The sequence below is a fragment of the Sphaerodactylus townsendi genome, linkage group LG04, assembly GCF_021028975.2.
Source record: "Sphaerodactylus townsendi isolate TG3544 linkage group LG04, MPM_Stown_v2.3, whole genome shotgun sequence".
In the NCBI taxonomy this organism is placed as follows: Eukaryota; Metazoa; Chordata; class Lepidosauria; order Squamata; family Sphaerodactylidae; genus Sphaerodactylus; species Sphaerodactylus townsendi.
Window position 1 is genome coordinate 5,856,402 of NC_059428.1, and position 24,211 is coordinate 5,880,612.

The following is a 24,211-nucleotide window of genomic DNA, read 5'->3' on the forward strand; positions in this document are numbered from 1 at the left end:
GTGATCCACGGAGGTCGGAGACGAGAGCTTGGTGACGGCGGCGTAGTTGTGAGACTTCGACAGGATGTTCGGGACGAAGGTGGAGCTGGGAGACGTGGTTACGATGATCACCTGGAAAAGAACCGTGGACATTTGTGTTTTTTTAAACGGAGGGCGTTCATTTGTCACATCAGAAGTTAAGATTCGGACATGAGGGTGTGTGGTGTAGTGATTAAGAGCAGGTGCATTCTAATCTGGAGGACCAGGCTTGATTCCCCGCTCTGCCCCTTGCGCTGTGGAGGATTATCTGGGGAACCGGATTAGCTTGTGTGCTCCAACACATGCCATCTGGGTGACTTCAAACTACTCGCAGTTCTTTGGAGCTCTCTCAGCCCCACCTACCTCACAGGGTGCTTGTTGTGAGTGGGGAAGGGAAAGGAGATTGTAAACCCCTTTGAGTCTCCTTACGAGAGAGAAAGGGGGAAATATAAATCCAAACTCTTCTTCTTTTTACAGAAAGTTTCCAGCAGCACAGGAGCAACTTTCTCCCTACCCCCCCTCCACTTTGGCAATTTGCTATTGTGCTCTGACGGCTGGCCATTCAGCATCGCTTGTGCCAGGTGGAGCTAGATTCAAGTTCAGGAGTGCTTAAAAGAGCGACCAGATTTTCAAGAGTCAAAAGCTCTTGTCATCCAGCAACTTTTGACTCTGAAAAGCTTAGACCCCGAAGTCAGCCACAGAGATAAAGCCACCTGGCTCTTGCCCCCACGGAGTGACAAAAAATATCTCCCTTCCCACGGGTCTGAAGGAGTATCAGGGAAAAGCCTAATTATCTACCAAGTGTGTGAAGTAGATCAAGAGAAGAATGTTCCATTAACACAACAGTTACATTTACTGTATATACTGGCGTATAAGACTACTTTTGAACCCTGGGAAATCATCTGTAAAGTCTGGGGTCGTCTTATACGCCCGGTACTGAGCGGGTGGTACTGAGCACCCAGGATCTGGAGCTGCAGCTCTGCTGCTGCTGCTGCTGCTGCTGCTGCTGCCCCGCGCACTGGGTTCAGTTCCTCACTCCTGAACACGAAACTTGACCTACTCTAGTTTGGCCAGCCGCCTGCCTCCCTCCCTGCAGTGCAACTGCAGCCCGTCGCCACCACCTGCCATGATCCCGGTGCATGCTTTACCGAGGCGCTACCCCCCTGGGCATGGACGCAACGGCCCGCTGGCTCTGGCCCCTCCAGACGGACCTCCCAGCAGGTCTCCCTCCTTCTCCTGCACACTCTGGGGGTGCCCGGCGCCGTGCTCGTCCGCTCCCCTGGCATTGGCGCGCGGCGCCTGCCCTTAGCACTGTGCTGGATCTTGGTGGGGAGAGCGAAAGGCAGTGGTGGTGCCTGAAGCGGTTGACTGGGAGACTGTCAGTGCGCGCCCCCCCCCCCCCCCCGAGGGAGAGATGATCTGGAAACTTGGGTGAACGTGAAAGGGGGGGGGGGTCAAGTTTCTCCTCTTCCTCTGAGTGGGAAAATTTCCCCCAAGTTGTTTAGGGCACGATTCTTTGGCGTTCTCCTAGAGGCGTCCAGCAGCTGCATGTCATAAGCACTTGACGTAGTCTTATATGGTGAGTATATCCCAAACTCTATATTTTAACTGGAAAAGTGGGGGGGTCGTCTTATACGCCCAGTCGTCTTATACGCTGGTATATACGGTAGCAGACAATATCTAAGGCAGTTACATTTTCAGGGACGCATCACAATCTAAAAGGAGGAGCATGGATTTATATCCCCCCTTTCTCTCCTGTAAGGAGAGTCAAAGGGGCTTACAATCTCCTCCTCCCCCACCCCCCAGCACAACAAACACCCTGTGAGGCGGGTGGGCTGAGAGAGCTCCGAAGAACTGTGACTAGCCCAAGGTCACCCAGCTGGCATGTGTTGAAAGTGCACAAGCTAATCTGGTTTTCCAGATAAGCCTCCACAGCTCAAGTGGCAGAGCAGGGAATCAAACCCGGTCCTCCGGATTAGAGTGCACCTGCTCTTAACCACGACGCCACGTGGGCTCAACTAGCCACAATCACCATCTCCATTTCATATAGCCCTAAGCCGGGGTTAGGAATGTATCCATTCAACCAGGTGCCATCCCGGGCAAGATCAAAGCGCCACCCCCATCCTTCCCCTGCCACACCCCAGCACCCCCCTACCTTCTGGGTGGTGGTGTTGGTCGTCTGCGTGGAGGGCTTGGTGAAGGTGATCTTCACGGGGGACATGTGGGGCGGCAAGGAGTTGGCGATGCTCTGCATGATGCTGCTCATCTTGGGGCTGCCGGGCACCGTGATGGTCTTCGTCACCGGGGTGACGGCCTTCGGGACCTCTTTCAGGAGGACGGGGGACGAGCTCGAAGAGTTGGTGCGGCGCCTCTTGCGCGGCTTCTCGTCGTCGTCCGAGCAGCTCACGCCTGCAATTAGTAAATTAGTTACGGGGGGGAGACGCTACGGTGCCGCGGGATGAGGACCTCGGAGATCCAGGTTAAAATCTCCCACTCGGCACCTCGGCTGACCCTGTGCCAGACGCACCCTGTGCCTTTTGTTTCGTTTTATTTCGATATATTTATACCCTGCCCTTCCCAGCCAAGGCCTGGCTTGGGGCGGCTTACGTAAAATTCACAACATTAAAATTCAACACAATCTAAATTAATCCCAACAGGATATAAGATACATGAGATGGTGACCTAATAGGACATTGGTGGCGAACCTTTGGCACTCCAGATGTTCTGGACTACAATTCCCATCAGCCCCAATTGGCCATACTGGCAGGGGCTGATGGGAATTGTAGTCCAGAACATCTGGAGTGCCAAAGGTTTGCCACCACGATAATAGGACTCCAGGCCCAACAGATGATTTCATCCCACCCCTTGCTCTGCACCCTGACTCCCTCCATGTTTGACTGGGATAAAAAGGCAAAGGGACGTCCATTTTTACTCATATACAAAGAAGAAAGCTTAGATTGATGTAAACCTATAACCTGGACATGTTGCTGGTCTGTAAGGTGAGGGAGGGGTGGCATGAAAGGGAGGGGAGGGAGGGGGTGGCATGCAAGGGAAGGGAGGGAGGGGTGGCATGCAAGGGAGGGGAGGGAGGGGTGGCATGCAAGGGAAGGGAGGGAGGGGGAGGGGTGGCATGCAAGGGAGGGGAGGGAGGGGGTGGCATGCAAGGGAAGGGAGGGAGGGGGAGGGGGTGGCATGCAAGGGAGGGGAGGGAGGGGGTGGCATGCAAGGGAAGAGAGGGAGGGGGAGGGGGTGGCATGCAAGGGAGGGGAGGGAGGGGTGGCATGCAAGGGAGGGGAGGGAGGGGGAGGGGTGGCATGCAAGGGAAGGGAGGGAGGGGTGGCATGCAAGGGAAGGGAGGGGAGGGAGGGGTGGCATGCAAGGGAAGGGAGGGAGGGGGAGGGGTGGCATGCAAGGGAGGGGAGGGAGTGAGGGGTGACCACCCACCTCAAACTTCCTTCGTAAATAAAACAGTAGCAAGAGAGCATCTAACGTAGTTTCTCTTATGCCCTTTTCACTTACTTTTGACGTAAACTGCGCTTCCGCTCGGCAAGACGACCACGTTAGAAGCTGGGCTGGCGGGCCGGGGGGACTTGACCGTTGCGACGCTGCCGCTGGGTACTGGGGTGGACGTCGGGGTAGAAGTTGTGCTTGTGTAGGAATAGCAGACCACCACTGGAGAGGACACAGAAAATGTTTGCTGCGTGAACGGGGAGCAGAATCCTGCTGTCCTCTCTTGAAAGCTTTAAGAACACACGTTTACCCGCTGACATCCTGGGAAAAGCTTTGAGAGGCGAAGACAGAACCGAGCATCCCGTTCAAGAATTGAAAGCCCCTTTTCTCTCCCTGGTGACGATACCCAACGGGCACCTTACCCTCGCTTTCTTTGCTTCCTGTCTCTGCAGGAAGGGGAAGAGAAGCATTGTGCTGGAGAGCTGCGTTGGCAACGGCGTTTGCTGTGACGGTAAAAGCCGTTTGGGGGACCAGCCGTGGCATCAGAGGGACCAGCCGCCGCCCTTCGATGGACCATTCGGAAGAGCTGTTCGGCCCAGACATGCTAGGGAGAAGCATAAAGGCATGGACTTAGTGCTCCATTTAGTCACGGCCTGATCACAGGATAAAAGTAATAAAACGTGATAACCTAAGGCAGTGGTGGCGAACCTTTGGCACTCCAGATGTTATGGACTACAATTCCCGTCAGCCCCTACAATTGGCCATGTTGGCAGGGGCTGATGGGAATTGTCGTCCATAACATCTGGAGTGCCAAAGGTTCGCCACCACGGACCTAAGGACTTGTGTAAAATCTGATCAGACCATTGTGCCAACTATTTGTACATTTTGTGCAATCCCAAACAACGCAGAGCGTACACTTTGGCTCGTTTTAACACTCTGCCTAACGCTATGACTCTTGGCAGGTATAATAACACTCCATATAAGAACAGGTTATGCCAATGTAATATGGCCATTGTTGAGACTGTTCAACATGTACTATTGGAATGTCCAATGTACGAGTCGTTACGCTCTATGTACATCTGCCCATTGATAGAGAGCTCAAACGATGTCAGGCTACCATCTGCTATGAATGTTCTACTCAACGGTTCCTGTGATCTCGTATGTGAGAATGTTGCGAGTTTTTTGAGGAACTATTTGGTCAGGCGCAATCATTGCCTACATAGTAGTAACGGCTAAATTATTTTGTGTGTGCGTGAATGTTGTGAATGTTCATGTATTTTAATATTTTAATGTCTCAGTTAGTAAATAAATGCCCCTTTTTACTAACTCTGTAATTTATGATGCCAATAAAGGCTTTGGAATTGGAAAAAAAAATCTGATCACCTGAAAACTTGGACGTAGAAAAATACAAGCTTTACACTTCTCACACTCGGGGAAATGTTTGCTAGAACCCATTCGACAGTCAGTAGCGCCCTGTGTTAAATATCTGTTGTCAGACTAGGCCAGCGATGGCGAACCTTTTCAAGACCAAGTGCCCAAACTGCCACCCAAACCTCACTTATTTATCGCAAAGTGCCGACACGGCAATTTAACCAGAATGCTGAGGGTTTAGTTTAGAAAAAACAACTCAAACACTACCATCTTTTGTCTTAAAAGGCATTGTGAACGGCCACACACTCGAACTGTGGCATAGGTGGTGGGGGAAGGTGCACTCTCTGCGGAGCTGACATGGTGCCCAAGTGAGCTCGGGGTTACTGGGCCTGCTGTCTGGTCTGGTAATGAGGTGGGGGAGAGGGGGTAGAAGAAGAAGAAGAGTTTGGATTTATATCCCCCCTTTCTCTCCTGCAGGAGACTTAAAGGGGCTTACAATCTCCTGGCCCTTCCCCCCTCACAACAAACACCCTGTGAGGTAGGTGGGGCTGAGAGAGCTCCAAGAAGCTGTGACTAGCCCAAGGTCACCCAGCTGGCGTGTGTGGGAGTGCACAAGCTAATCTGAATTCTCCAGATAAGCCTCCACAGCTCAGGCGGCAGAGCTGGGAATCAAACCCGGTTTCTCCAGATTAGATACATGAGCTCTTAACCTCCTGCGCCACTGCTGCTCCTGCGCCACTGCTGTAGATGGTACTTACAGCAAATCAGGTTTATTTATTTATTTCTTGGATTTCTATACTGCCCCATCCCCGAAGGGCTCTGGTTGATGCAAGAGGACCTCCCTGAACCTCAGCCCCAGCCGACAACAGCCTCTGGCAGGGTGGGGAGAGGAGGGAAGGGGGAGGCTATGATTCTGTACTGGGGTGAAGGCACGCGTGCCCACAGAGAGGGCTCTGAGTGCCACCTCTGGCACCCGTGCCATAGGCTCGCCACCACTGGACTAGGCTGTTTGAAAGAGCCGGGTTGTTCATAAGAGCTGGTGAGTTAGCCAACTCTGAAGTAGGGAACAGCTAAAAGGCCCCTCTGTTCATTGGAGGGGAACCTCTGGATGATCCCCGGCCCAAAAGATATCCGGCTGGCTTCAACTAGAACCAGGGCCTTCACGGCTCTAGCCCCGGCCTGGTGGAACAAGCTACCAAACGACATCAAGGCCCTGCGGGAGTTATCCCAATTCTGCAGGGCCTGTAAAATGTGTCTATTTCACCAGGCCTTTTCTACCTAGCCAGCTGGATTGAATGAAGAGATATCTTCTTTTGGCCTCTGAAGGGGGTGGGGGGTGGGGAGTAGAGGGAGGTTTCCATTGCCATCTGTTTTTAACATCTGTTCTAGTATGGGGTTTATACCATGATATATATTGTTGTGTTATTATTACATTTTTAATGTTTCAAAGCGCAATGGTTTGTATTTTGGAAATTATATTGTGACCCGCCCTGAGCCCTACGGGGAGAGGGCGGGATAGAAGCCGATCAATCAATCAATAAGCTACAAAAAAGGATGCAGCTACATTTCTGGGAAACCTAGACGAGAAGATCTTAACGAGGGATTCCATCTTACTTATGCGCAATGGTTGTCAATCGCTCGTCGTTTACCGCCCTCCGTACTTCGGCTCGATGCCTTTCCGTCGAAATGCTGGCGAAAGAATCAAAATGTCAGGTGCCAAAAAGGTTATCCAGGACTAAATTCGTGAGAGAGGGCATGCTTTATCCAGTCCCTGGTGCTATTTCTAACTATTCTCCCTTGGAAGTCAAGGAAGCTACTGCCTTCCTATTGATAAAGATAAGCACCGTGTAATAAGATAAGATCCTCGGAAGATGCCAGCCACAGATGCAGGCGAAACGTCAGGAGAGAATGCTGCTAGAACACAGCCATACAGCCCGGAAACCACACAGCACCCCAGTGATTCCGGCTGTGAAAGCCTTCAACAAGACACGGACCATTCTTTGATTAAAAGACATATCAGCATTTTCCTTTTAATTCCAGAACTGCGACAACAGAGAAAACCAGCCTCAAACACAAAACGCCCCTGAATTATCCAATGCTTTACTTGAGTTAAGCAACATCAGGCAGTAATTCTTGTTTTTACAGAAGTGCCAGAACACATCTACATCCTCTTAACAGCAGGCACGTAGAAGCAGTTGATCACTCCATGACTTTGAACAAGAAGGGACTTTGTCACAGACAGCTTGGGCACCTGAATATATTGACTACTCCCATGCCCTTCATATGAGACAGCCCTTGGAGACTGGAAACGGCAGATGCTCTGGAAAGCCACCAGTGAGTTTCTGATTAGGTTCCATACAGCACAGAATACCCATACTGAAAATACCTGAGCACTTTGGAGAGTTCTCCAAGGAGGTCTTTCTTGTCCTTCGTGAGGTCCCCCTGGGCTCGCAAGGCACTGATGACTCCAGCATATGCCTCCAGTTCTAGAAGTCGGGGGGAAATAAAGAGATCATATTTTCTGAAAAGAACACAGCTGCCATTAACGATCAAGGCCCACAGAGGTTTGTTTGTGTCGTGTACCGATTTCTCCTTATTACTTCCCTCACTCACAGCCAGAACTGAAAACTTTAAGGACTGGGCCAAGACCGATCTTCTCCTTTCAAATGTTACCAAGAAGCCATTTTAAGAATTTGGCAAATGACTTCAACTAATTTTACATGGAAAGAAGAAGAAGAGTTTGGATTTATATCCCCCCCTTTCTCTCCTGCAGGAGACTCAAAGGGGCTGACAATCTCCTTGCCCTTCCCCCCTCACAACAAACACCCTGTGAGGCGGGTGGGGCTGAGAGAGCTCCGAGAAGCTGTGACTAGCCCAAGATCACCCAGCTGGCGTGTGTGGGAGTGCCCAGGCTAATCTGAATCCCCCAGATAAGCCTCCACAGCTCAGGCGGCAGAGCGGGGAATCAAACCCGTTTCCTCCAGATTAGATACACGAGCTCTTCACCTCCTAAGCCACTGCTGTTCCCTGTCAGCTGCTACCACTGAGAAGAAGAAGAGTTTAGGATTTATATCCCCCCTTTCTCTCCTGCAGGAGACTCAAAGGGGCTGACAATCTCCTTGCCCTTCCCCCCTCACAACAAACACCCTGCGAGGTGGGTGGGGCTGAGAGAGCTCCGAGAAGCTGTGACTAGCCCAAGGTCACCCAGCTGGCATGCGTGGGAGTGCACAGGCTAATCTGAATTCCCCAGATAAGCCTCCACAGCTCAGGCGGCAGAGCGGGGAATCAAACCCGTTTCCTCCAGATTAGATACACGAGCTCTTAACCTCCTAAGCCACTGCTGTTCCCTGTCAGCTGCTACCACTGAGAAGAAGAAGAGTTTAGGATTTTTATCCCCCCCTTTCTCTCCTGCAGGAGACTCAAAGGGGCTGACAATCTCCTTGCCCTTCCCCCCTCACAACAAACACCCTGCGAGGTGGGTGGGGCTGAGAGAGCTCCGAGAAGCTGTGACTAGCCCAAGGTCACCCAGCTGGCGTGTGTGGGAGTGCACAGGCTGATCTGAATCCCCCAGAGAAGCCTCCACAACTCAAGCGGCAGAGCTGGGAATCAAAGCCGGTTCCTCCAGATCAGAGTGCACCTGCTCTCAGCCACTGCTCTTAGCCACTACAAGATTACATCTTTTGCCAATTAATATGCCCAAAGTGCATAGAGAGATGTTTTAAGTATAGGGCTAGAATTGCATTTGCAGCAAGGTAGAAAGAAAAGCAACCTCCGGATCTGACAGCACGGATGGCCGTAGAAATGTAATACATGGTCTGACGTTGGCTGTAAATTTTGCTTTAACCTGATACTGCATTTTATTCAAATGTTGGAAACCGTCCTGGGCCCGTGAGGGAAAGGGCGGCGTAGAAAACCAATGAATGAAATGAAATCTAATAGAATACGCAGCAATCACAAAAATAGTATTCTTGAGCCATAACAGATGCCCTACAGAATTTAGAAAGGAATGCAATGTCTTTCTGGATTACACAGACCAGGGGGTTACTTTTTGGGACCACTGCCCCCTCGGGATCAGGGGCCTGAAAGATTTAACGCAGTTCCGCAAGATGCAGCCAGACCTGGTTTGCTCCACTACAGGTATATGGCTGAGGTAGCTTACGGGTTACTATCTTGGCTTCTTCCCTCCTCCTCTTTGTCTCCCCAAATGAATTCACCAGTTTTAGATAATAGGTTTGTTTTTTATCCGCCCCTCCTTTTAAGAACTAGTGGGGCTCAATGAAAGTGGATGTTTTTATTACCTAGTTTTTAGCAGACGTTATGTAGTTTTTAATTTTCAAAACTGATTATGGATAATAACAGTTGTTGTATTTATTGTATACACACTGTACTGTTGTCAGATCTCCAGTGATAGAAACAACACCTTTCCAAAAGCCAGAATTGACTTTTCCGTGCGCAAACAGCAGTAATAAGAAGTGAGGAAACACCCCCCTCCATGTGAACAGACAGTGAAATATGTAGGCAGCTTGATAAGAGCAAAAGTCCGTTGGTGCTGACCTTGACCAGCACCTAGTGGTAAGAGCTGTAAGAAATGAAACCATGAATAACATTCCCATCCCCCCCAACAGCCCAAAGAGCTGAGGAGCCCCAGAACCCATAAAGCATCCTGACAATTGTATACACACTGTACTGGAAACCATCTCCAGCCACAGAGGGGAGGGGCGGTATAGAAATGTAATGAAATAAAATGGTTCCATAAACTCATCCCCAGAGCCTTCTATTCTACCCTATTAAAAGCATTATTCAAAACAGTGATTTGCATGACTCACTGAGGAAGATGATAACAATGAATAACCCCCCCCCCCTTCCCCCAGTAACATATAACAATGCTGTGGGAGACTTACCGACCCAAATTTGGCAGGAGGGCCAAAAGACAATGAAGAGGTGTTGGTTTTTATACCCCTCTACCCAGTGGTGGGATCCAAAAATTTTAGAAACAGGTTCCCATGGTGGTGGGATTCAAACTGTGGCGTAGCGCCAATGGGGCTGGGCGGGGCACGACGGGGGCGTGGCTGGGCATTCTAAGGCATTCCTGGGCTGGGCTGTGGTATGACGGTGCCGCCAAGGCCGTCCTTGGGCGGGAAACGAATGCACGCAGGTGCAGGCTGCCACGCATGCCGGTGCACCTCCTGCTAGACTGCTTCAAGTTCTGTGCGCTACTGCTGAGAGGAGGGGCGTAACTAAGGCAAAAATCCCGTGGTAAAATCACCCATTAGTAACCCCCTCTCGGCACACACAAATAATTAGTAACCTACTCTCGGGAACCTGTGAGAACCTGCTGGATCCCACCTCTGCCTCTACCTTTCAAAGCGGTTAACAATCACATTCCCTTCCTCTCCCCGCAACAGGCACCTTTGTGAAGCAGGTGGGGCGGGGAGAGTTCTGAGAAAGCTGTGACTGACCCAAAGTCATCCAGGAGGCTTCATGTGGAGGAGCAGAGAAGCAAACCCGGTTCACCAGATTAGAGTCTGCGCTCACGTGAAGGAGCGGGGAATCAAACCCAGTTCACCAGATTAGAGTCTGCGCTCATGTGAAGGAGCGGGGAATCAAACCCGGTTCACCAGATTAGAGTCTGCCGCTCATGCGAAGGAGCGGGGGAATCAAACCCAGTTCACCGGATTAGAGTCTGCGCTCATGTGAAGGAGTGGGAAATCAAACCTGGTTTTCAGATTAGAATCCACTGCTCTTAGCCCACCAGAAAAAACAATCCAGTGCCAGGGCAAGTATAGATGTGATTTTCTCTAACGCAGCAGGAATGGACGAGCCCTCCCAGAGATCCCAAAGAAACCCCACATGGCTTCTCATTGCCCCCACAGTTATTAATTTGGAGACGCTTCCGTGGCACGTAGGCGTTCTGCCGGTAGTCTCCGCAATACACGGCACCAATTCTGAAGAACCTGACTTAGAAACTGGGTGCCAGGGTGGTCAGGCCCAAAGGGAAACGTCAGACCTAGCAAAGGCGCTCAGCATACCCAGTTTGCGAAGGACCCGTTTGCATTCATCCCTGCTGAGATCCAGAAGGGTCGGCCACACGACAGGCATCGTTCCTCCGGCGGTCTGCTCCCACGGAGCTCAGCCTCCCTGCCAACACACACACAAGGGCAAAAACAAACGTCAAGGGCAAAAACAAACGTCAAGAAGCTGTACGCTGAGCTGCTGGGGCTGTTCCAGATGCCTTCAAGCATCGAACCCGGGTCAGCCAAACCACTGTCCCAAATCCCATCTGGCACTGACCGGCGCCCTGGCTCTTTCTGTCTTGGCTCCGAGAAATGAGCTGCCTGAAGAAGCAAGGGGGAATCTTCAGGGGGCGCTACGAGGCACGCTTGCTTGCTCGGGGTTTCGAGGGGATTTGAATGGCAGTCATATTTAAGGGGGGGGGGGGAGAAGAAGAAGAAGAGTTTGGATTTATATCCCCCCTTTCTCTCCTGTAGGAGACTCAAAGGGGCTTACAATCTCCTTGCCCTTCCCCCCTCACAACAAACACCCTGTGAGGTGGGTGGGGCTGAGAGAGCTCCGAGAAGCTGTGACTAGCCCAAGGTCACCCAGCTGGCATGTGTGGGAGTGCACAGGCTAATCTGAATCCCCCAGATAAGCCTCCACAGCTCAGGCGGCAGAGCTGGGAATCAAACCCGGTTCCTCCAGATTAGATACATGAGCTCTTAACCTCTTACACCACTGGGATGGTCTTCCACCCAACCAAGGAAAGAGCCTGGCACTTTCTGCAATGCCAGGCAGATTCTGCCGCTGAATTGTGGCTTCTCCCCTAAAGGTGAATGCACACGAAGCCGCTCATTTAAGGTCAGCATGGCCTACTCAACTGGCAGTAGCAGCACTCCAAGGTTTCGGGCAGAGCCTGGTCCTTTTAGCTGGAGATGCCAGGGATTGAAACCCTAGACATTCCACAGATACATGTACTCCACTTGCTTTACTACCATCAGAACCTCTGAAGATGCCAGCAACAGATGCAGGCCAAACGTCAAAGAAAATGCTACTAGAACATGGCCATACAGCCCGGAATCCACCCAGCACCCCAGAAATAAATGTAAATTAAGGCAGCACAGAGAAAAAGAAATCACTGTGTTATCATTCCATTTTCCCGTTCCATGAAAGTGAGGGTAAAAAATTGGCCCCAACGTTATCAGCATTGCAATATACCAAAAAAATTACGAAGCAAGCTATTTTTTTTTACTGTCCAGTTAGGGCTGACAGCGACCTCATGGAGTTCTCCAGGACAGAGATGCTCAGAGATGGTTTTGCCATTGCCTGCCTCTGCCCAGCAACCCTGGACTTCCTCGGTGGTCTCCCGTTCAAGTACTCACCAGGGTTGACCTGGCTTAGCTTCTGAAAGCTGATGTGATCAGGCTAGTCTGGACCATCTAGGCCAGGGGTCTGCAACCTGCGGCTCTCCAGAGGTTCATGGACTACAATGCCCATCAGCCCCTGACACCATGGCCAATTGGCCATGCTGGCAGGGGGTGATGGGAATTGTAGTCGATGAACCTCTGGAGAGCCGCAGGTTGCAGATCCCTGATCTAGGCCGTGCCATATGGCAGTGGTGGCGAACCTATGGCACGGGTGCCAGAGGTGGCACTCAGAGCCCTCTCTGTGGGTACGTGCAAACAGAATTACCCCCCCCCCACACACACACACATCTAGGCTGGCCTGGGTTGCTGGGCTCGATTATTAGTATTAAACCTAAGACCTGGTTTTGGGGAAGCAGTGTAGGTAACCCTGTTAAGCGCTGTTAAACCCTACTGATTTTCATGCGAAGAACTAAAGCGCAATCCTTTACCAAGGAGTAAGCTCGGTTGCTGGCTATGAGGCTTGCTTCTGAGTAAATCCTCCCAGGGTCGTGATTCACCCGTTGGAAGAGTTGCACGGTTGCTTCAAAGCAAAGCCACTGACTACCACTGAGCTTACTCCTGAGTAAAGTACGCCTTGGAGCCAACCGTTTTTTTCTAAACTAAAACCTCAGCATACAGGTTAAATTGCCGTGTTGGCACGTTGGGATAAATAAGCGGGTTTTGGGTTGCAATTTGGGCACTCGGGCTTGAAAAGGTTCGCCATCACTGCCATATGGTATACAAAGGCTGTTTAGCATTTCCTGCCTCTGCATAACAACCCTGGCCTTCCCTGGTGGTCTCTCAGTCAATCCGTGCTTCAGAGGAGAGCCTGCTGGAAATCCCCGGCCCAAAAAAGATCCAGCTGGCCTCGGCGAGGGCCAGGGCTTTTACAGCCCTGGCCCCTACCTGGTGGAATAGGCGGGGCCTTCAAAGTTTCCGCAGGGCATGCAAAACGGACCTGTTCGGCCAGGCTTTTGGCCAGCTGGGATGTCCGTCAGACCCTCATGTCATCTAGGCCTCGCGTGGGCGGAGGTGGGGTTAGGGTTGGGAGGGTAAAGTCGCCGTACTGGTTGTTTTAACTGTGAAATGTGGATTATTGTTTTATGGGTTTTTTATTGTATTAATAACGGGTTGTACACTGCCCTGAGCCTTCTGGGGAGGGCGGTCTAAAAATATAATAAATAAATAAATCCAAACCAGGGTTAGCTTCTTAGCTTAGCTTCCAAACCAGGGTTAGCTTCTTAGCTTAGCTTCCAAACCAGGGTTAGCTTCTTAGCTTAGCTTCCAAACCAGGGTTAGCTTCTTAGCTTAGCTTCCAAACCAGGGTTAGCTTCTGCTTAGCTTCTGAAAGCTGATGTGAGGCTAGCCTCAGTCAACCAGGTCATGCCATATGGCATACAAAGGTTGTTTACCATCACCTGCCTCTGCGTAGCGACCCTGGCTTTCCCTGGTGGTCTCTCACCCAAGAACTAGTCAGGGCTGCCCCTGATTAGCTTCTGAGAGCCGCTGAATGAATTTATTTGTATTGATTTATTTGTAGCTACGAACCATTACAACACATCAACAATTACACAAAATCATTACACGTGTACATAATTAAATTAAAATATACAGCAGTGGCTAAAATAAACAGCTATATTAGGTAAAATATACAAGAATATGCCAGTAAAACAGAATGATCAAGAATCAGCTCTAAAAGACGGCTTCCTTAGCAATCACACTGGAGCTCGTTTTCTTCGCTGCCAGAACATATAAAAGCATCCCACGACGAACTGAGATCGGGATGGCCTGGGACATCCAGGTGAGGGCAAACCATATCAGAGGTGGTTTGCCATCGCCTGCCTCTGCGTAGTGACCCTGGACTTCCTTGGTGGTCTCCCCTCCAGATACTAACCAAGGTTGACCCTGGTTAGCTTTCCAGATCTGATAAGACCAGACTAACCCGGCCCATCCCAATCAGGGCATGAGTCAACCACACCAATGAAAAAAACGACAGAAGTCTCAGTGACGGATTTCAGAGCCCCGGGAAAGCTCTCAGATCAAACGGAAGGTTCTTTTAAAACAACAACAACGAAAGAAAATAATCCACCTGTTCGCCTTAACCCATCTTACAAAACATAGTGAGAAGCAATGAACAGCACATTAGCCCCAGAAGAAATCTGCTTCTATGATCCCGTCCAACATATCTGCTTGCACGTTGCATCATGTTCCAATGTCACCCTCTCTGCAAGACTAGAGAAAAGAAAAAGAAGAGTTTCGGATTTATGCCCCACCTTTCTCTCCTGTAAGGAGACTCAAGGCGGCTTACAAGCTCCTTTCCCTTCCTCTCCCCACAACAGACACTTTGTGAGGCAGGTGGGGCTGAGAGAGTTCCAAAGAATTGGGACGTAAGAGTGTGGGAACACATCTGGTTCACCAGATAAGCCTCCGCCACTCAGGTGGAGGAGTGGGGAATCAAACCCGGTTCTTCAGATTAGAATCCAACTGCTCTTAACCACCACACCACGCTGGATCGCCTCTGTTTCTTCTGAGCTTCAGCAAACACAGAAAACCCTACAGTTCAATAGGATGCAAATCACATCACAGAGATTTAATAGCTCTTCTTGGCTTTTATCTTGAAACCGCCAGCTGTGACCGAATTTTTTAAGGAACACATGAAACTCTAAGACAGGCAGGGTTTACGTGGTGTTATACAGTACAGAGAAAGGGTTGCTTGCTACTAAATGAAGTAAATGGATTCGGAGCCCTTCCGAGATCAGCCACCGCTGGAGAACGAACCCCAGATTTGACTCGCTAGAACCCGTGGAAGGAGACGTCAGCTACAGGAAAGCCGGCCAGAGGGAAAAGCCTCCCTTGGTGCTGCCAGAGAGGGGAAAAAAGATCTCAGGATTCCCTCAAGATCACCAGACTATGAAAGTGGAAAATGAGTAGGATCCGGTCCAGTATCACAGGATCCACGGTGAAGAAGGAGAAGAGGAGGAGGGGGAGGAGTTTGGCTTTATACCCCACTTTTCTGTCCTCTAAGGAGATCCAAGGGGGCCTACAATCTCCTTTCCCTTCCTCTCCCCACAACAGGCACCTTGTGAGATAGGTGGGGCTAAGAGAGTTCTGAGACTGGCCCAAGGTCACCCAGCAGGAACGTAGAAGTGCAGAAACACAGATAAGAGTCTGCTGTTCATGGGGAGGCCTCGGGACCCAAACCCGGTTCTCCAGATTAGAGCCCACCTACTCTTAACCGCTACACCACACTGGTGGTCTACGCTAAGCTGGCTCTAAGAAGCTGCTTTGAATCCTGACGGGAGGAGAACATGCAGGATATAAATAAATAAATAGCGCTGCGGGTGCGAGTGCTGCTTCAAGCAAGTACCTCCCCCCCACACACACACACGAAGCTGGCTTATCTTGAATCGGACCCTTGATCTATCAAGGTCGCTATTGTCTACTCCAGTGATGGCGAACCTATGGCACGGGTGCCAGAGGTGGCACTCAGAGCCCTCTCTGTGGGCACGCACAAACAGAATTTGTCGTGTGTGGGGGGGAATTGCCCTCCCCCCCCCCCCGTCTAGGCTGGCCTGGGCCACTGGGCTCGATTATTAGCATTAAACCTAAGACCTAGTTTTGGGGAAGTAATGTAGGTAACCCTGTTAAGCGCTGTTAAACCCCACTGATTTTCATGCGAAGAACTAAAGTGTGATCTGGGAGTAAGCTCAGTTGCTGGCAATGGTGCTTGCTTCTGATTAAATCCTCCTAGGGTCGTGATTCACTTCAAAGCAAAGCCATCGACTACCACCAAGCTTACTCCTGAGTAATGCACGTCTCGAAGCCAACCATTTTTTCTAAATGAAAACCTCAGTATTCAGGTTAAATTGCCATGTTGGCTCTTTGAGATAAATGAGTGGGTTTTGGGTTGCAATTTGGGCACTCGGTCTCGAAAAGGTTCGCCATCGCTGGTCTACTCGGGCGGGCAGCTGCTTTCCTGGGTTTCAGGGAGATGGTCTTCCACCCGACCAAGGAAAGAGCCTGGCACTTTCTGCAACGCCAGGCAGATCCTGCCGCTGAATCGTGGCTTCTCCCCTAAAGATGAATGCACACGAAGAAGCCTTCAGCTCGTTTAAGGTCAGCACGGCCTACTCAACTGGCAGCTGCAGCACTCCAAGGTTTTCAGGCAGAGCCTGGTCCCTTTAACTGGAGGTGCTGGGGATTGAAACCGGGACCTTCTGCTTGCCAAACAGACGCTCTGCCGATGAGCCACGGCCCTTCCCCATAATGCCTTTCCATGACGCTTCCTTATAAAGAGATCATTTGGTCGACCAAGGTCAGTTTGACAGAGAGGGCCTCTTCAAGGGCCCCGCCTTCTGATTTGGATCGCTTTTGGGAGACTCGGCTAAATGAGGCTGCAGCAGCGGAGCTGCGAGCCAGAGAACGGCCAGTGTTCCCCGGATGGGAACGGGCACAGTCAACACACGCACACACGGTCTGCCGCTGCCCTCTTTAACCCATCCTGCAATGCCCACCTCTCACCAGTGAAGCTTTAAGTCCACTTCCTGGCCCTCGCAAAGCTGCAGCCAATGCTGACGCCATTGTAGTAAGAAGACAGGCAGAAATCTGCTCCCGTTACACCGCAGGGAGTTCAAGTGTAAAACAGGGTTGTCTTCAAACTCAAGGGCAGCGAATCTTGTGCAACCCTGTTTGATAGCGAAGAGTACGCTCATTCATATTATTCTTCACTGTCCTTTACACAAAGAGGCCCGAACACTTGTCCTTGGACAATTGCTTCATGATCAGAAAGAACTTTTGGACAAGGACTGTGTGAAGCTTTTGTTGGCAGATGGCTCATTTCCTATCTATAATAATGGTTGACAGATCTCACTACATCATAGATGTCAAACTCATGGCCCTCCAGATGTTATGGACTACAGCTCACATCATCCCCTGCCAACATGATGCTGGCAGGGGATGATGGGAACTGTAGTCCATAATGTCTGGAGGGCCGTGAGTTTGACACCTGTGAATTACATCGACCATAACAGCAAATCGAAGACATAAGTTGCTCCCTTGCTGTAAACAACTTTTAATCTGTTTATGATTTCCTTCTATGCACTTTGCTAATTATTTATAATATGACGTTAAAGGTTTTCGATTTGAGTAGGTCTGGATGAAAAATTCCCCTCCTTAGCTTTATTTCCAAATGTTGCTTGCAAACAGATCTGGATGTATAGGCCAACACCAGACTGAAGTTCAAGATTTTATTTCTGGGAAGCTATCTGTTAAACGGTTGATTTGTTGCCGATTCACAACTATTTATTTGTCCCACCTAGATAACTAAGAAGAGAAGAGTTGGATTTATATCCCCCCTTTCTCTCCTGTAAGGAGACTCATAGGGGCTTACAAACTCCTTTCCCTTCCCCCCTCACAACAAACACCGTGTGAGGTGAGTGGGGCTGAGAGAGCTCCGAAGAACTGTGACTAGCCCAAGGTCACCCGGCTGGTGTATGTTGGAGTGCACAAGCTAATCTTGTTCACCAGATAAGCCTCCACAGTTCAAGCAGCAGAGCGGAGACTCAAACGCAGTTCTCCAGATTAGAGTGAACCTGCTCTTAACCACTTCACCACGCTGGCTCTCATGTCTTTGCTCACAGATGACCACTAATTTGTGACAAACTTATCAAGATTACGCACAAACCTCGAAATCCTTGCAAAGAACTGTGCAAAGGTGCACGCTCTGCGTCCTCGCTACAGTTCATCTTGATTTGTGCACATGTGCACGAAACATGCACAATTCGCAGGAACCCGTAACAAATAAGTCAGGGGACCGATTCCACCAAGTAACCAGCACAGTAGTTAATTCAGCCCTGCACGCAGGCAGCCACGCCGCAGCTATACAAATCCAAAAGGTTTTTGCAACCTGCCAATAAAACAATGACATTATATCTGATCGGAGTCACTCAGCACGATCCCGACAGCCGTTATATTCCAGCTTTTCCACAGTCTTTCCATTTCATGCACCGAGTTGCCAGCAGAAAAGAAACACACCCTACATCACAGGCCAAAAAGTGACTAGACATATGTTAGGGCGTGCTCCGAACACTGCAACCTGGAAACACAGGCGCAAGGCCCACAGGGCACGGATAAATATTCCAGACTTGGCAACGAGAAAACAGTAATTGCAGGGCCCGGACGGCAGGGTACCCAAGGCCAGGAAGCACGTGACTCCTAAGCGGCAAAAGAGTTCAGTGGTTGGACTCAGTGGCTGCGCCGTTGCTCGCAAAGCAATAAAAATCTAAAACTCAGTTGTGCATTCCTGAATGCCTCCTTCTCGAAGCAAGAGAACATGTCATAAATTTAAGCCACCATTCCCAGAGAGGCAGCAACCTTGCATGTGGGGTATTTTTTCCATTTCCAACGACAGTAAGAAACCACAACCTAAGCAGCAGCCAGAAATTAAACAAGCACATCTTTAACTGCCCGAATTACCAATTAAAAGGTGTATCCCAAGTCCCGCGCGCAGAGTCCCAAAATCAACTAAATGACCAGCGGAAAGATCTGGGGTCGTTTCCTGGCCACGTCGAATTCTGATATTGTATTCTGAAAAGATCCAAGAATGCACCAGAATTTCAACACTCCTCGCCCCCAACCTTGCAAAAATTGAGGTGAAGAGCTAAGCAGGAACTAAGTATACCTATCTTTCAGCAATGGGGGCCTTATCAGTGCCTGCATCAGGCTACAGAATGACAACTGGAGCCAAATCACATCTGGATGAACAGAGGACATAACCCAAACTTGAGCCAAACCACCACAATGGACGTGCCAACACACACACCCCGGCGTTGGCAGCTCCTAATCCGCGAACAGCAGCCCGTTCATATTTACTCCCAAGCCATTCACCCCCAATTTCATGGGACTGAGTCCCTAGAGAAAGGCCGCAGCCTCCGCAACCGGAAAGAGGGAAGATTCAAAATGGACTGCTCCGCTGCTAGACCCAAATGCAGGGCAGGAGACCCCGAGCAGCATCTTGCAAGGGGTTTTGCAGCGGCAACAACAAAGAGGAACATAGAGAGAAGCAGCGGATTCAATTATCCTATTGACAACAAGGGGGGGGGGCAGGGAAAAGCAGAGTAAAGGCATCTTTGGTGGGGAGGAAAGGGGGTATAGCGACTCCGTCTGACAGTGCAAATATATGGGGAGGGGAAGCACAGAGATGGAAAGAGAATAAGGGAGGATATAAATTCCTTCACCTAAAAAAAGGATGGAAGAGAGAGGGAAGGGAGAAATGGGATTGTGGGAGAAAGGGTTTTTTCCTCTCTCCCTGCCCCCCACCCCCCAAATGAAGGAAGGGAAAGGCAGAAAGGCATATAAAGGAACAGGTAATTTTTTTGGGGGGGGGGGGCACAGAGGAAGGAAAATACACAGTTATTTCTCCCTCTTTTCATTTTCCCCGGAAAAAACATTCCAAGCAAGGGAGAGGAAATCAGGAAAAGGGGTGAAGATGCACTTCATCTACGGAAGGGGTGCTGCAGCAGCTTCTTTGTCGCCCCCCCCCTCTTCTGAAAAGATACTGGAAGGGGGGGGGGAGAGAACGAAGCAGCAGCCAATCAAAAGGGAGTGGGGAAAAGCAAGACAATCCCAAGCCCTCCCTCCTCCCCAACATCCTAAAACCCCACAAGGCTGTTCCCCCCCCCCCCAAAGAAAATACCCAAAATGAACAATAATCTATGAAACAGCAATAATAGGCCATATAGGGAGGGGGGGGGGGTGAAGTGCAATCAATATTCAAAAGTGGGGGAGGGCCACACAAAAAACAGGGGTCAATTTTTAGGGGGGGAGAAGCAATTATACCCCACCTCCCTCCCCCCCAAAGGGAAAGGATGCAAAAGATCAGCAGCCACTGCATCAAGGGGGGGGGGTCTTTCCCCCTCCCCCAGACAGGTGGGGGAGGGGCCCTCTGCGAGGAAGAGGAGGCGCATCCCCTCCCCCCCGGGGGAAAACCCCCATAGCCCCCCACCTACCAGTCCCCACCTGCCAGTCCCCCCCGGAGCCACGGCGGACCCCCACCCCCGGGCCGTCGCCTGCGCAGCCCCCGAGCTCGGCCGGGGTTTGTTTGGCGGCGGTGGCGCCAGCTGAAGGCAGCCAAGATGGCAGGCCCGAGGACGCGCGGCGCGCATGCGCCACGCCGCCGCAGGCATGCCGGGAGATGGAGTCTTCGAGCCGCGCAGCGGAGCCGCCGCCGCCGCCTCCCCCTTTTTTTCGCGCCGTGACGTCACGACGGCCGGGTAAGCCCGCCTCCGCCCCGCTCCTCCGGCTATATTCTCTCCCCACCGGGGGGAGTGGGGGCAGCGGGGGAGAGAGCCTTTGGAGGTAGACTGCTGCTGTACACGGAAGCTCGGTGCTGATTATATTTTCCATTTTGTTCTCGTTTCATTGTCGGCATCTTAGAAACAGAAACAAAGATGCTGAATTATAGGGTTTATTTATTTCATTTTATTGTATTTTTAATTTCTACCAATATGCAACGTCAGCCTCTCTGCAAGACTGGAGAAAAGAAAAAGAAGACTTTTGGATTTATGTCCTATCTTTCTGTCCTATAAGGAGATTCGAGGTGGCTTACAAGCTCCTTTCCCTTCCTCTCCCCACAACAGACACCTTGTGACGTAGGTGGGGCTGAGAGAGTTCTGAGAGAACTGTGACTGGCCCAAGGTCACCCAGCAGGCATGTAGGAGTGCGGAAACAAACCTAGCTCACCCGATCAGCCTCTACCACTCAGGTGAAGGAGCGGGGAATCAAACCTGGACAGCTTCCAACCAAATACAGACAATATAATATACAAGTTAAAACAAGGAATATCAAAGTTCAAATGACTGATTTAGCGTTAAAATGGCATTCTAAATTACCTACTAGATATACCCCAACTATTTGTCATTAATTAAACAGGGAACGGTCCAGAAATGCCTCACGACAAAGGATAAATATCTCTGACCTAATATGGTTGCCATTTCAAGTTTGGAAAATCCCTGGAGATTTGGAAGGGATTCAGGGAAGGACGTCAATAAGTATGTTTCTGTTAATGCTGTTCTTTTTATATGTACCATTTTCCTCCTTTTTTTTTTTGTTCAGCCGATGCTTCCAAAACGACCTCTGGGAATATATACGGCATATTAAAGTTAAATGCAATTGCTTCTTGGAGAGGGGTTTTTCAGGTAAGCTGGATCGGGGCTTCTTCCTGCCCTCCCTTTTGCTTCTAAATGAGAGCTGGAGAATACACAATGTTCAGTCTGGAAGAAAAATTATCTACAGGTTAATGCTGACGGGGTTTTTTTGCAGAATATTATTCCTGCAGTCCATTTCAACAATTGTCACAGCATTTTGCATTCTTGCACGCAATGATGAATCACAGCCATATAATTTTAAAGGCATGGAAAAGAGGCAATTCTGAGAGGCAAGGTGCTCAGGCTCTTCTGGACTTAAGAACATAAGAACTACCCTGCTGGATCAGACCAGAGTCCATCTAGTCCAGCACTCTGCTACTCGCAGTGGCCTCCAGGTGCCTTTGGGAGCTCACGTACAGGAGGTGACAGCAATGGCCTTCTGCTGCTGCTGCTGCTCCCGAGCACCTGGTCTGCTAAGGCATTTGCAATCTGAGAGGATCAAGATTGGTAGCCATAGATCGACTTCTCCTCCATAAATCTGTCCAAGCCCCTTTTAAAGCTATCCAGGCTAGTGGCCGTCACCCCCTCCTGTGGCAGCATATTCCGAACACCAATCACACGTTGCGTGAAGAAGTGTTTCATTTTATTAGTCCTAATTCTCCCCCCCAGCATTTTCAATGAATGCCCCCTGGTTCTAGTATTGTGAGAAAGAGAGAAAAATTTCTCTCTGTCCACATTTTCTACCCCATACATAATTTTATAGACTTCAATCATATCCCCCCTCAGACCTCTCCTCTCCAAACGAAAGAGTCCCAAACGCTGCATATTTCTTTGCCTTACATGAGACGGTGGCCGTGGTGTTTTTTTGTGACACTTGGGAGGATCTATGTCTGGCCGTGACTTTCTCCCACAAGGCATTATTGGTGAGTCCAACTATTCAGCCTGTGTGATGTTGTACTTAGAGCGTTGGACTAAGACTTCCCTCTGTGATACACCTCTGAAGATGCCAGCCAGAGATGCAGGCGAAACGTTAGGAACAAGATCCACCAGACCACGGCCACACAGCCCAGAAAACCCACCACAACCAGTTGAATCCGGCCGTGAAAGCCTTCGACAATACATCAATCCCACCACTTTAAGGCCTTCTGAATTAAAGTTATTTATAAGGATTTATTTCGGATGATACTGTTATGTGCAGTCCATAAACAAATTGCAAAATACTGATCAGCACTACACAGTATACAATAATATGCAAATTATAATTGCATATATATCTATATATGATTTCTTTTGGCCGCCAAGTCACAGCCGACTTAATGGCAGTCCTGTAAGGTTTTCAAGGCTAGAGATGTTCAGAGGTGGTTTGTCATTGCCTGCCTCTGGATCCCGTCATCGGTATTCCTTGGAGGTCTCCCATCCAAATATTTGCCAGGGTTAAGACTGAGAATGTACAACGGGTCCACGATCGGTTACCTAGCAAACTTCCATGGCAGAGTGGGGATTCAAACCTGAGTTTCCCATGTCTTAGTCCAACATTTTAACCACTACACCATGCTGGCTCTCTCTCTCTCTCATTGTCGATGGATGGATGGATGGATGGATGGATATTATAACACAATAGAGAATACAGCAGCAGAAGAAGAGATTTTATACCTACTTTTCTCAACCATAAGGGGATTCAAAGCGGTTTACAAACTCCTTCCCTTCCTCTCCCCACAACAAGCTCCTTGTGAGGTAGGTGGGGCTGAGAGAGTTCAGAGAGAAATATGACTAGCCCAAAGTCACTCAGCAGGCTTCATGTGTAGGAGTGGGGAAACAAACCTGGTTTACTACATTAGAATCCTCCACTCTGTACTATCACACCACTCCTGCACTCTTCGATATCCTGTTTCAAGATTTTCTTCACTGGAAGAATGCAATATGAATTGTGGCTTTCCACAAACTGAAAAACCAAAGGGCTTTTCTGCTCTGCTAAAGTAACCCCCATGCTCAGAATGGGTTGACCCAGAAAGGGGTGGAGACCCAAAGCAGCAAGAGGCTGCAGACCTCATGTAGTTTGGAGGAGACAAGGTTACCAGACTCGGACCTTGGTTGTATAAGCCCTTAACACCTTGTTAAGGGTTTCTTTTTGTGGTTGTAATGGGTGAGAGTTCTCCTGGAAACCTTCATCATGTTGAATCCTGTTCATCAAGCCCTTGGAGTCTTCAGGAGCCAACCCACTTGCAAAGAAGAATTGGACTTGGCAATATCAGTAGACTGTAAATATAAGGACTTGAAAATGCAACCTGAACAGGACCTTGAAATGTGATGTTAAATGTTGATGTTATATGTTAAGAAAGTAAACCATTTTGTTTTTAAAAATTTGTTGTTGCAAACTCATTCCAAGTTCTGCCCCGCAGAACCCACAAGCTGAGGTTACACTAACAGGGTTGCATTGCACAAAATGGATCACAAATTTACTTGGATAAGTGATTGAGACTGTGGTCTGTACTGCAGCGTATAATTGTAAGCAGGATCCTATCATGTAACTTCTGTATTACTTAATATGTCATTGGAATATTTATGCTGTGCTTCAATTCTTTTTGGTTATCCCAGACTTCCAAAATCCTAATCTATTGGTTATTGAATGCATCGTTTTGTTGACTGCCTTGACTCAACATATAGTCCCTGTGAGAACGGTGGACTGCAAATGACATTAAATAAAATTAAAAATGAATAAGATGAGTTTCCCATTGATACGTTTCCTGCTTTTGGCAGTCATAAAAACTCAATATATTGGCTCACTCCCATATTTTCTCAAGGAAAAAGAGAAACGGTACATTCCTTGTC

The 24,211-nt window shown here is 49.6% G+C and overlaps 1 protein-coding gene across 1 annotated transcript; it reads right to left on the minus strand.

Annotated features, from left to right (window-relative positions):
* LOC125430809 (BRCA2-interacting transcriptional repressor EMSY-like) lies at positions 1–20,351 on the minus strand (the record flags this gene model as incomplete). The annotated part of the gene is made up of 8 exons (XM_048493049.1): positions 20,246–20,351; positions 10,869–10,977; positions 7,226–7,325; positions 6,454–6,528; positions 3,891–4,072; positions 3,538–3,690; positions 2,174–2,427; positions 1–111 (listed from the first exon to the last, which is right to left on the minus strand). Coding segments are annotated over exons 2-8 (945 nt in total), but the record flags the coding sequence as incomplete, so codon positions are not given.
* Positions 20,352–24,211: the final 3,860 nt, after the last annotated feature.